Source organism: Salvelinus namaycush, chromosome 15 (genome assembly GCF_016432855.1).
Source record: "Salvelinus namaycush isolate Seneca chromosome 15, SaNama_1.0, whole genome shotgun sequence".
Classification (NCBI taxonomy): Eukaryota; Metazoa; Chordata; class Actinopteri; order Salmoniformes; family Salmonidae; genus Salvelinus; species Salvelinus namaycush.
This window is the reverse complement of record NC_052321.1, coordinates 29770797-29784063: the sequence shown is the minus strand read 5'-3', so window position 1 is coordinate 29784063 and position 13267 is coordinate 29770797. Positions and strand designations below refer to the sequence as shown.

At 44.6% G+C, this 13267-nt stretch overlaps 1 protein-coding gene across 2 annotated transcripts in view; it reads left to right on the top strand.

Annotated features, from left to right (window-relative positions):
* ttc7b (tetratricopeptide repeat domain 7B) overlaps window positions 1-13267 on the top strand; it is a 63766-nt gene that overhangs the window by 32496 nt on the left and 18003 nt on the right. For both annotated transcript variants that reach the window (XM_039009715.1, XM_039009714.1), the window contains exons 10-15: window positions 3782-3865; window positions 4052-4156; window positions 4282-4399; window positions 5143-5200; window positions 5890-5962; window positions 9777-9937. In XM_039009715.1, coding sequence (XP_038865643.1) covers window positions 3782-3865; window positions 4052-4156; window positions 4282-4399; window positions 5143-5200; window positions 5890-5962; window positions 9777-9937 — 599 coding nt within the window. The remainder of the gene's footprint in view (window positions 1-3781; window positions 3866-4051; window positions 4157-4281; window positions 4400-5142; window positions 5201-5889; window positions 5963-9776; window positions 9938-13267) is intronic.

The window sequence follows — 13267 nt, the reverse complement described above, 5'->3', positions numbered from 1 at the left end:
AGACATGAGACGTATGTGGCAAGGTCTACAGACGATCACGGCTTACAAAGGGAAAACCAGCCATGTTGCGGACACCGACATCTTGCTCTCAGACAAGCTAAACACCTTCTTCGCGCGTTTTGAGGATAACATAGTGCCACCGACACGGCCCGCTCCCAAGGACTGTGGGCTCTCGTTCTCCGTGGCCGACATGAGTAAGTAATTTAAGCGTGTTAACCCTCGCAAGGCTGCCGGCCCAGACGACATCCCTAGTTGCGTCCTCAGAGCGTGCACAGACCAGCTGGCTGGAGTGTTTACGGACATATTCAATCTCTCCCTATCCCAGTCGACTGTCTCCACTTGCGTCAAGATGGCCACCATTGTTCCTGTACCCAAGAAAGCAAACATAACTGAACTAAATTACTTTCGCCCCGTAGCACTCACTTCAGTCATCATGAAGTGCTTTGAGTGGCTAGTTAAGGATCATATCACCTCTACCTTACCTGACACCCTAGACCCACTTCAGTGTGCTTACCGCCCCAACAGATCCACAAACGATGTAATCGCCATCGCACTGCACACTCTCCTATCCCATCTGGACAAGTGGAATACCTATGTCAGAATGCTGTTCACTGACTATAGCTCAGCCTTCAACACCATAGTACCCTCCAAGCTCATCATTAAGCTTGGGCCTTGGGTCTGAATCCCACCCTGTGCAACTGGGTCCTGGACTTCCTGACGGGCCGCTCCCAGGGGGTGAAGGTAGGAAACAACATCCCCACTTCACTGATCCACAACACAGGGGCCCACACAAGGGTGCGTGCTCAGCCCCCTCCTGTACTCCCTGTTAACCCATGACATGCGTGGCCACGCTCGCCTCCAACTCAATCATCAAGTTTGCATACGACACAACAGTTTAAATGTATTTGCCTAAGGTGTATGTAAACTTCTGACTTCAACTGTATATTCTAGGCGGTGTCAGAGGAAGGCCCAACAAATTGTCAAAGACTCCAGTCACCCAAGTCATAGACTGTTCTATCTGCTTACCGCACGGCAAGCGGTCCTGGAGCACCAAGTCTAGGACCAAAACGCTCCTTAACAGCTTCTACCCCCCCAAGCCATAAGACTGCTGAACAATTAATCAAATGGCCACCTGGACTATTTACATTGCCCGCCCCCCCCCCCCCCCCCCCCCCCCCCTGTTTTTACACTGCTGCTACTCACTGTTTATTATCTATGCATATTCACTTTACAAATTACCTCGACTAACCTGTATCCCCGCACATTGACTCTGTATATAGCTTCTTTATTTGTTCCTTTTTGATCATTTTTTTTCCACTTTAGTTTATTTTGTAAATATTTTCTTCACTCTATTTCTTGAACTGCGTTGTTGGTTAAGGGCTTGTAAGTAAGCATTTCATGGTAAGGTCTACTACACCTGTTGTATTCGGCGCATGTGACATAACATTTGATTTGATGTGTGCCTTGAATTCGAAATAAATCACAGACAATGTCACCAGCAAAGCACCCCCACACCAACATACCACCTCCTCCTTGCTTCACGGTGGGAACCACACATGCAGAGATCATCTGTTCACCTACTCTGCATCTCACAAAGACACAGTGGTTGGAACCAAAAATCTCTCATTTGAACTCATCAGACCAAACGACAGATTTCCACCGGTCTAATGTCTATTGCTCGTGTTTCTTCGCCCAAGCAAGTCTTCTCTTCTTATTGCTGTCCTTTAGTAGTGGTTTCTCTGCAGCAATTCGACCATGAAGACCTGATTCATGCAGTCTCCTCTGAACAGTTGATGTTGGGATGTGTCTGTTACTTGAACTCGGTGAAGCATTTTTTGGGGCTGCAATTTCTGAGGCTGGTAACTCTAATAAACTTATCCTCTGCAGCAGAGGTAACTCTGGGTCTTCCTTTCCTGTGGCGGTCCTCATGAGAGCCAGTTTCATCATAGAGCTTGATGGTTTTTGCGACTGCACTTAAGAAACTTTCAAAGTTCTTGAAATGTTCTGCATGGAATGACGATCATGTTTTAAAGTAATGATGGACTGCCGTTTCTCTTTGCTTATTTGAGCAGTTCTTTCCATAAAATGGACTAGGTCTTTTACCAAATAGGGCTATCTTCTGTATACCACCCCTACCTTGTCACAACACAACTGATTGGCTTAAATTCCACAAATTAACTTTTTAACCAGGCACACCTGTTAATTGAAATGCGTTCCAGGTGACTACCTCATGAAGCTGGTTGAGAGAATGCCAAGAGTGTGCAAAGCTGTCATCAAGGCAAAGGGTGGCTACTTTGAAGAATCTCTTTTTTTGGTTACTCCATGAATGAGTAGGTTTGTCCAAACTTTTGACTGGGTGGGTGTGTGTGTGTGTGTGTGTGTGTGTGTGTGTGTGTGTGTGTGTGTGTGTGTGTGTGTGTGTGTGTGTGTGTGTGTGTGTGTGTGTGTGTGTGTGTGTGTGTGTGTGTGTGTGTGTGTGTGTGTGTGCACTTATCCTACACATACACACACACCTATCCCCTAACCACCCCATCAGTAACCGTGGGAACACTCGAAAGGGCCCACTGGGACCAATCACGGCCTATCGTTGCCCTGGACACCTTAGCTGCCACTCTTCATTTACCGTGTCTCTGGAACCGGGAGCCGTCCTTCGGTCCGGTCGATGGCTGAATGGATCTAATCTCATTGATTTGGAGGCCCTCTGAAGTCAATCCCTCCATCCCCCAGCGCTGCTCTCTCTCTCTTACTGAACAAGAGATAAAGCACAAAGTCTCACTAACTGCAGAGACTCCAAGACACTGCTACTGTTACTGCAGTCATCAGAAACACTAATCCAAAACACTTTTTTTTTTAAACCTGTCTTTCTCCTTGAGAGAGAGAATTGTGTTGATCAAGGTTGTGATAGCAGAGAAAGCCAATGGTCTGGCTTGTGAATACAACAAGCAGCCTGGGGGAGTATTTTGTGCCAACACTCTGTAAAGTATGGTCTTGAATTATCAACATTGTGTTGTTTGTGTTAGCCCTGTGTCTTAAAATGCTGCCCTTAGTCATCTGCCTGTACTGAAACACACTTGGAGCATTATACAGGCCTGTCTCCTTCCTTGCTTGTCTTCCTCTGGCTTTCTTAAGTGTGTGTGTGTTACACTGCCTTTTAATCTGCCTTTGATTGTTCTGCCTGGGCCACCCTGCCACCCTGTTCAATTAAAATGTCCCCAGTAAGCTCTTTGTGTGTGATTAGTCCTAATACCCCCACAGCCTGCCTAGAAACCCTTTCAGATCAGCTCCTTGCAATGCTGCAGACACGGCCTCCTGCTGCCGCAATCTCCTGCTGCCGCAACCTCCTGCAGTCACAACCTACTACGGCCACAATCTACTGTGGCCACAGCCTGCCGTCCTCCAACCACAACATACTGCAAATACAAACACACTCTGGGTTGATCTAAATATGTCTCCCTGCCTGGTACTTCGCCTTGTTCCTTGAGGTGATTTATTATTTATTTTTTCATATACAGTACCAGTCAAAGGTTTGGACACACCTACTCATTCAAGGGTTTTTCTTCATTTTTACTATTTTCTACATGAAGACATCAAAACTAAGGCTCCAAAGGCTGTTCAAATAAAGCCTTTCATGGGTTTGACTTTAACACTCTCAAAATGTATTTACTTTCTTGAGTAGCATTGTAATGCCTGAGTAATGTTGAATTCAGATATTTCTCAATTTTAATTAACATGTAAATGTGATATCAAGTGAGTGTTATTGATCTTTGTCTTGCGTCTGCAGTGTCTTGAGAGGGCCATGAAGTTTGCCTTTGAGGAGTTCCATCTCTGGTACCAGCTGGCCCTTTCACTGATGGCTGCTGGGAAGGTAAGTCTGACATCACTACTGTGACATCATGCTTATTTCATTTATGTACAGCATTACTCTGTCCTTGACCGTGTGTTTGTGTGTGTGTGTGTGTGTGTGTGCGTGTGTGTGCGTGTGTGTGTGTGTGTGTGTGTGTGTGTGTGTGTGTGTGTGTGTGTGTGTGTGTGTGTGTGTGCGCGCGCACAGTCGGCCCGAGCGGTAAAGGTACTGAAGGAGTGTATCCGTCTGAAGCCCGACGACCCAACCATTCCCCTGCTAGCCGTCAAGCTGTGCATCGGAGCACTCCATTGGGTGAGAGACAACAAGCCCAGCAACGGCCCTCGCATATCTCTCATAGAAATCATTACATTATTTTTCCCATGTGATTAACTTTCTCCATTATAGGACTCTAATAGTCTCTCTCTCGTTCTGTCTAGCTGGAGGAAGGAGAGTGTTTTGCTAAGATGGTGGTGGACATGGGGGAGAAGGCCTCAGAGTTCCGAGCTAAAGGTTACCTAGCCATCGGCCTGGTGTATAGCCTCAAGGCTACAGACGGTGAGGGACCGCTCCCACTTTCAGCCACTGACATCGTACAGTATTCCACCTAGGGCCAGGGCTCTGTCTCAATTGCTTAAAAACATGTCCTTTCCTCGTCTCCTCCCTTTCGTTTGAACTGATTGGACGGGTAAAAGCAATGGTGGAAAATCAGTAGGATTGCTTTCATCTGCTCAGTTCTTTTAGATCAGAGTGAGGTAAGGAGGGGAAGGATTGTTAATGTGACATGCCCATAACACATTAATGTCCACAGTTATCAGTCACACCTCACCCAGACACACTAACAGCCACTGACTATCTCTGGTGTATGACAGTCCTACATTGCCCTCCTCTCACTCCCACATTCAGCTTATCTCCACTGTAACATATGGCGTACACAAGCTGAATATTTATGACTTAACGAACCCTAATGTAAGCACCCTTCCCTTCCTCCTGAACCTAATCACTCTCTCCCTTTTTGTTTCTCATTCTCTTGCCTTCTCTCAATCTCCTTCCTCTCCTCCCGTCTGTTCTTCACTCCATTTCCCTCTCTCTGTCTCTCCATTTCACTCGCTCTTAAATGCTCACTCAATTGATGTGGCTCTCCCATCTGCTGCCTTCTCTGTTCTCTGCTCTGTTTACTCCTTTCTCTCCTGCTGTTTGTCCACTTTCTCTTCATTTTTTTCTCTCATTTCCTCTCCATCTCCCACACCCCTCATCCCCTTCCTGTCTCTCCCTCTCTCTCTCCCTCTTTCTGCCTACAGCGTCCCTACGGGGGATGCAGGAGGAGTATCAAAGGAAGGCCCTGGGTGCATTCCAGAGGTGAGTCCCCATACCTCTCAGTTTTTAAAGAATTCAGCAATATAGATATCCCTGTCTCCCATCCCCTCTCTCTGTGTCTCCCCTGTCCCTGTCTCCCTGCCCCTGCTGTCTCTCTAATGGTGGTGTCGTCTGACACCACTCTCCTTGTCCCCTGTACCCCATCCCATCCCCGTGTCTCCTCTTTCCTGTCTCTGTCCCTGCCTCTGCTCCCCTCTGTGGCTTCTCGGCCCTGGCTCCCATAATGGAGGTTGAATCCTCCTCAGTCTCACACCCCTCTCCTGACACATTAACTAGGCACTGGTGTAAAAGAGCCAGTTTAAGCACAGAGATCATTTGGAGAGAACCATGTAAGCCCACCTCAAGTGGTTTGGGGCAGGCCAAGACAGGGCAGGGCTTGGGGAGGCTGGTTCAGTAGGGGATTGGATGGATGGATACCTCACTCTAGGTTAGTCCCCTGGTGGTTCCAGTGTAATAGGACCTGATACTGTAGGATAGTGGTTAAAAAAAATCCCGGTGAGTGCATTCATTTCCCTGCTTTATGAAACTGCAAGCAATCAGCATTCTCAGCAGCAGCCATGCAAGTGTATATATATATTTTTATAATGCCATAGTGGATCAGTGGTGCCTGCTGATAGTATTTGAAGGACACTATGTACCTACTCACTCACTACTCCTCATCTCTGTTTCAGAGCCCAGAGCTTGTCCCCCACAGACCACCTGGCTGCCTTCTACCTGGCCCTGCAGCTGGCTGTGTCACGGCAGGTAAGGCCACACACACACTGTGGCTCAGAGTCAGGATGGGACTAATGAGCTTCGCTGCGTGTCGGAGCTGGTTTAGCAACACTGATACTCCCTGTAGATAGATGTGTGTGTGTCCGCTCAGTGCCTCAACCCCCTACGAGGTTTAGGTGCTCATCTTTCACACGGGTCAATCTAAGGTCAATGTAATCTTGCTCTTTCTCTCCCTCTTCTGTCTCATTCAGTTTCTCTCTCCATGTATTTTGTCTCTTTCTCAACGCTATACTCTCCTCTCTATACCCCCCCCCCCCCCCCCCCCGTGTATCTTTCTCCTTTTTCTTTGTCTTCTCTCTGTCCTTCCTCTGTAATCTCTCCTCGATCCTCCCATCAGAGAGTGGGAGATAGATGAAATCTAACCACTGATACAGAGACCAGGACTGTTTCCATGGTGATAAAGACCCAAATAAAGTGTTGGTTTGAGACACGGGGAGTCTGGAAATAATGTGACATTAAAATTGATTTAAAAACCATGAGACGGAAATGTCAAGGGTGCATTTCTGACGGGAGCAGGTCTGGAGAGGGGAGTGGAGAGGAGAGGATAGAGAGGGATTGTGAATTGTAATTACATTCAGTGATGGACAACCATTGTACTGTATTATTATAAAACCCCCAGGTGCCTCTAATACCAAATGTAGTCTCTGATTAGATTCCATCTGTTGGCCAGTATTGATTCACACACACACACACACACACACACACACACACACACACACACACACACACACACACACACACACACACTCACAGCTAACATATACCATTGATTTTCGGAAGTGGAAGACAAATGTAAAGGACCTTATATTAGTCATTACCGGGTAGATGGAAGCAGGTGTTAACGAGTAAGCTGTTTTTGAGCATGTATCTACTCCATCAGAAGTGTGATTGGCCCGAGCTGTGAGAGCATAGATATAACCGTGTTATGTCTGTAATTGGTTTTCACAAGATGGGCATGGGGGGGGGGGGTGTATATAAAAACTGCTGAGCAAGTATATGAGATGTTTGCCCTAAATTAGGTTAGGGCAGTGGTTCACAACTCCTGTCCTCCAGTACCCCCAATAGTACACATTTTCATTGTTGCCCTGGACAAGCACACCTCTATTTAACTTGTCAACTAATCATCAGGTCCTCAAAGAGTTGAATCAGGTATTTGTCCCGGGACTGCTGTTTGGGGTACTGGAGGACTGGAGATGGGAACCATTGGGTTAGGGGTTAGTGATTAGAATGACATTTGTGGTAGAGGTCGACCGATTTATGACTTTTCAACGCCGATACCGATACCGATTATTGGAGGCCCAAAAAAAGCCGGTACCGATTAATCCGTTTTTTAAAATGTATTTGTAATAATGACAATTACAACAATACTGAATGAACACTTATTTTTTTTATTTTTTTTTATCCCCTTTTCTCCCCAATTTTCGTGGTATCCAATCGCTAGTAATTACTATCTTGTCTCATCGCTACAACTCCCGTACGGGCTCGGGAGAGACGAAGGTCGAAAGCCATGCGTCCTCCGAAGCACAACCCAACCAAGCCGCACTGCTTCTTTAACACAGCGCGCCACCAACCCGGAAGCCAGCCGCACCAATGTGTCGGAGGAAACACCGTGCACCTGGCCCCCTTGGTTAGCGCGCACTGCGCCCGGCCCGCCACAGGAGTCGCTGGAGAGCGATGAGACAAGGATATCCCTACCGGCCAAACCCTCCCTAACCCGGACGACGCTAGCCCAATTGTGCGTCGCCCCACGGACCTCCCGGTCGCGGCCGGCTGCGACAGAGCCTGGGCGCGAACCCAGAGACTCTGGTGGCGCAGTTAGCACTGCGATGCAGTGCCCTAGACCACTGCGCCACCCGGGAGGCAATGAACACTTATTTTAACTTAATATAATACATCAATAAAATAAATTTAGCCTCAAATAAATAATGAAACATGTTCAATTTGGTTTAAATAATGCAAAAACAAAGTGTTGGAGAAGAAAGTAAAAGTGCAATATGTGCCATGTAAGAAAGCTAACGTTTAAGTTCCTTGCTCAGAACATGAGAACATATGAAAGCTGGTGGTTCCTTTTAACATGAGTCTTCAATATTCCCAGGAAAGAAGTTTTAGGTTGTAGTTATTATAGGAATTATAGGACTATTTCTCTCTATACGATTTGTATTTCATATACATTTGACTATTGGATGTTCTTATAGGCACTTTAGTATTGCTAGTGTAACAGTATAGCTTCCGTCCCTCTCCTCGCCCCTACCTGGGCTCAAACCAGGAACACATCAACAACAGCCACACTCGAAGCAGCGTTACCCATGCAGAGCAAGGGGAACAACTACTCCAAGTCTCAGAGCGAGTGACGTCACCGATTGAAACGCTATTAGCGTGCACCCCACTAACTAGCTAGCCATTTCACATCGGTTACACCAGCCTAATCTCAGGAGTTGATAGGCTTGAAGTCATAAACAGCGCAATGTTTGAAGCATTGCGAAGAGCTGCTGGCAAAACGCACGAAAGTGCTGTTTGAATGAATGCTTACGAGCCTGCTGGTGCCTACCATCGCTCAGTCAGACTGCTCTATCAAATCATAGACTTAATTATAACATAACACACAGAAATACGAGCCATAGGTCATTAAAATGGTCGAATCTGGAAACTATCGTTTCGAAAACAAAACGTTTATTCTTTCAGTGAAATACTGAACCGTTTCCGTATTTTATCTAACGGATGGCATACCTAAGTCTAAATATTGCTGTTACATTGTACAACCTTCAATGTTATGTCATAATTATGTACAATTCTGGCAAATTAATTACGGTCTTTGTTAGGAATAAATGGACTTCACACAGTTCGCAATGAGCCAGGCGGCCCAAACTGCTGCATATACCCTGACTGCTTGCACACAACGCAAGTGACACAATTTCCCTAGTTATAAGAAATTAATGTTAGCAGGAAATATTAACTAAATATGCAGGTTTAAAATATATACTTGTGTATTGATTTTAAAGAAAGGCATTGATGTTTATGGTTAGGTACATTGGTGCAACGACAGTGGTTTTCTCGCAGATGCGCTTGTTAAATCATCACCCGTTTGTCGAAGTAGGCTGTGATTCAATGAGAAATGACCAGGCACCGCATTGATTATATGCAACGCAGGACACGCTAGATAAACTAGTAATATCATCAACCATGTGTAGTTAACTAGTGATTATGTTAAGATTGATTGTTTTTTATAAGATAAGTTTAATGCTAGCTAGCAACTTACCTTGGCTTCTTGCTGCCCTCGTGTAACAGGTAGTCAGCCTGCCACGCAGGCTCCTCGTGGAGTGCAATGTAAGGCAGGTGGTTAGAGCGTTGGACTAGTAACCGGAAGGTTGCAAAAACGAATCCCCGAGCTGACAAGGTAAAAATCTGTCGTTCTGCCCCTGAACAAGGCAGTTATCCCACCGTTCCTAGGCCGTCATTGAAAATAAGAATGTGTTCTTAACTGACTTGCCTAGTTAAATAAAGATGTAAAAAATAAAAAATAAAACGTCAAATCGGTGTCCAAAAATATCGATTTGTTATGAAAACTTGAAATCGGCCCTAATTAATCGGCCATTCCGATTAATCGGGCGACCTCTAATTTGTGGTCAGAAAGTGCTTTCTACTGTAACTTTAGCCAGATAAAGATTTCAGATGTAGTAGGGGTGAAGTTTAGGGTACCTATATACTTGTGTCCTCTCCAGCATGGCCAGATAGCAGCACCTCTGGCTGTGGATGACTGGTGGTGTATGTGATCTGTGTGCTGTAGATCCCGGAGGCTCTGGGGTACGTGCGTCAGGCTCTGCAGCTGCAGGGAGACGACGTGCACTCTCTCCACCTGCTGGCCCTGCTGCTGTCGGCCCAGAAACACTACCACGACGCTCTCAACATCATCGAGATGGCGCTCAGCGAGTACCCAGAAAGCTTCATGTGAGTCTGGAATCTTTCTCCACATCGGACTCTCATACTCACTCTAAACTCCTCATACTCACACAGGCCATCACAGAGGCCTTAGTCTATAGCGTTGGTGCTGGCATGTGAACAAACACATTAACCAAAGGATCAGTCAGCGTGCCACTCTGCTCAGTGTGTTATTAACATTGTCCTGGGCATCAGGGAGATCAGCACCTGGCATCCTTAATTAGACCAGTGTGATGACTGGGGATGGGGGGGGTTTGCTACCAGGACGGGCAGAGGGAGTGGGCAGTGGGTACGGCATGCCAGCCATCCACACACACACACACAGACCCGCACACAGATCCGCTTGGTTATTTTGGCAGCAGAGAGAGACAGCAATTTCCAATTAATTGTATTTTCAGAGCTGTGTGTTAGTTACTGATAGAAATCAGTGGTAGCTATACAGATGATTTCTTCGTTGCTTTTTCCTTTGCCGTCTCTCCATCTCCTCTGTCTGATGGTTAATTTGTGCACAAACCCTGCCCCTCTCACACTCCTGACTCTACGTAACTCTGAGATCCCAATTTTTTTCTCTCTCTTTTCCCTGCTCTGTTTGTTTCCGGTGTTTGAATTTCACAATATCTAATAGATTTAGTCTGCTGTACCCTCAGGGCACCACAGTATTGGCTTCTGTGCCTCAGTATCTCTGCCTCAGCCACTTACATAACATTAAAAAGAACACGCTTTTTCATTTTCCAATTTTGTATTCTTTTTTTTCCCTGTTTTTACACAAGCTTGATTGAGCTTCGGCTTTCCCTGGGGGAGAGTGAAGTGTGTGTGTGTGTGTGCGCGCCTGTGAGTGCGTGTAAAAACATGACGCTGAGGGTGAGTTCTGTGAATATTTACTGTGCCTTGTGTTACAGCCTGAATTTAAAATGGATTAAATTGACATTTTGTGTCACCGGCCTACACACAATACCTCATAATGTCAAATTGGAATTATGTTTTTAGAATTGTTTTAACTAATTAATTAAAAATGAAAAGTTGAAATGTCTTGACTCTTTAACCCCTTTGTTATGGCAAGCCTTGTTATACTTAACTTCTCTGCGCTACGGATCCCTTTAGCGGGAGCATTTTCCTAAACAACCGCTGAATTGCAGGGCGCAAAATATTACAAAAAATATTTATAATCATGCAATCACAAGTGAAATATACCAAAACACAGCTTAGCTTGTTGTTAATCCACCTATCGTGTCAGATTTCGAAAATATGCTTTACAGCGAAAGAAATCCAAGCTTTTGTGAGTGTATCAATCAATGCTAGAACAGTTAGCCCCAAATTAGCATGGTCACGAAAGTCAGAAAAGCAATAAAATTAATCGCTTACCTTTGATAACCTGACTACTTTTGAAAAATCTCGCTCATTTTTCAAAATAAAAGCCTGAAACTATGTCTAAAGCCTGGTCACAGCCTGAGGAAGCCATTGGAAAAGGAATCTGGTTGATACCCCTTTAAATGGAAGAAAGACGGGCAAGGAAACACAGATTTTTAAAATCACTTCCGAGTTAGATTTTCTCAGGTTTTCGCCTGCAGAATCAGTTTTGTTATACTCAAAGACAATGTTTTGACAGTTTTGGAAACTTTGGAGTGTTTTCTATCCTAATCTGTAAATTATATGCATATTCTACGATCTGGACCTGAGAAATAGTCCGTTTACCTTGGGAACGTTATTTAAAAAATAAAAATAAATCTGACCCCTAGCGTCAAGAGGTTATTAGCAAGTCACATAATAAGTTACACGGACTCACTCTGTGTGCAATATTAGTGTTTAACATGATATTTGAATGACTACCTCGTCTCTGTACCCCATACATACAATTAATTACCTGTTAAGGTCCCTCAGTCGAGCAGTGAATTTCAAACACAGATTCAATCACAAAGACCAGGGAGGTTTTCCAATGCCTCGCAAATAAGGGCACCTGAATAAACTGACATTGAATATCCCTTTGAGCATGGTGAAGTTATTAATGACACTTTGGATGGTGTATCAATACACCCAGTCACTATAAAGATGTAGGCATCCTTCATAACTCAGTTGCCAAAGAGGAAGAAAACCGCTCAAGGATTTTCCATGAGGCCAATGGTGATTTTAAAACAGTTACAGAGTTTAATGGCTGTGATAGGAGAAAAGTGAGGATGGATCAACAACATTGTAGTTACTCCACAATACTAACCGAAATGATAGAAGGAAACATGTACAGAATAAAAAATATTCTAAAACATGCATCCTGTTTGTCAGGCAATATAGTAAAACTGCAAAACATTTGGCAAAGAAATTAAGTTTATGTCCTGAATACAAAGTGTTATGTTTCAGGCAAATCCAAGAGTACCTCTCTTCATATTTTCAAGCATAGTGGTGGCTGCATCATGTTATGGGTATGCTTGTCATCGGCTTGTCATCAAGTACTAGGGAGTTTTTGGGGGGATAAAAAGCAACGGAATAGAACTAAGTCCAGGCAAAATCTTAGAGGAAAACCTGGTTCAGTCTGCTTTCCAACAGACACTGGGAGACAAATTCACCTTTCAGCAGGTCAATAACCCAAAACACAAGGCCAAATATACACTGGAGTAGCTTAACAAGATGACGTTGAATGTTCCTGAGCAGCGTAGTTACAGTTTTGACTTAAATCGTCTTCAAAATCTATGACAAGACTTGTAAATGGCTGTCGACAATGATAAACAACCAACTTGACAGCGCTTGATTAATTTTAAAAAGAATAATGTGCAAATATTGTACAATCCAGGTGGGGAAAGCTCTTCGAGACTTACCGAGAAAGACACAGCTGTAATCGCTGCCGAAGATGATTCTAACATGTACTGACTCAGGTGTATGAATACTTACAGTTGAAGCCGGAAGTTTACAATTAACCTTAGCCAAATACATTTCATCTCAGTTTTTCACAATTCCTGACATTTAGTCCTAGTAAAAATTCCCTGTCTTGGGTCTGTTAGGATCACCACTTTATTTTAAGAATGTGAAACGTCAGTATAATAGTATAGAGAATGATTTATTTCAGCTTTTATTTCATCACATTCCCAGTGGGTCAGAAGTTTACATACACTCAATTAGTATTTGGTAGCATTGCCTTTAAATTGTTTAACTTGGGTCAAACGTTTCGGGTAGCCTTCCACAAGCTTCCCATAATAAGTTGGTTGAATTTTGGCCCATTCCTCCTGACAGAGCTGGTGTAACTGAGTCAGGTTTGTAGGCCTCCTTGCTCACACATGCTTTTTCAGTTCTGCCCACACATTTTCTATAGGATTGAAGTCAGGGCTTTTTGTGATGGCCACTCCAATACCTTGA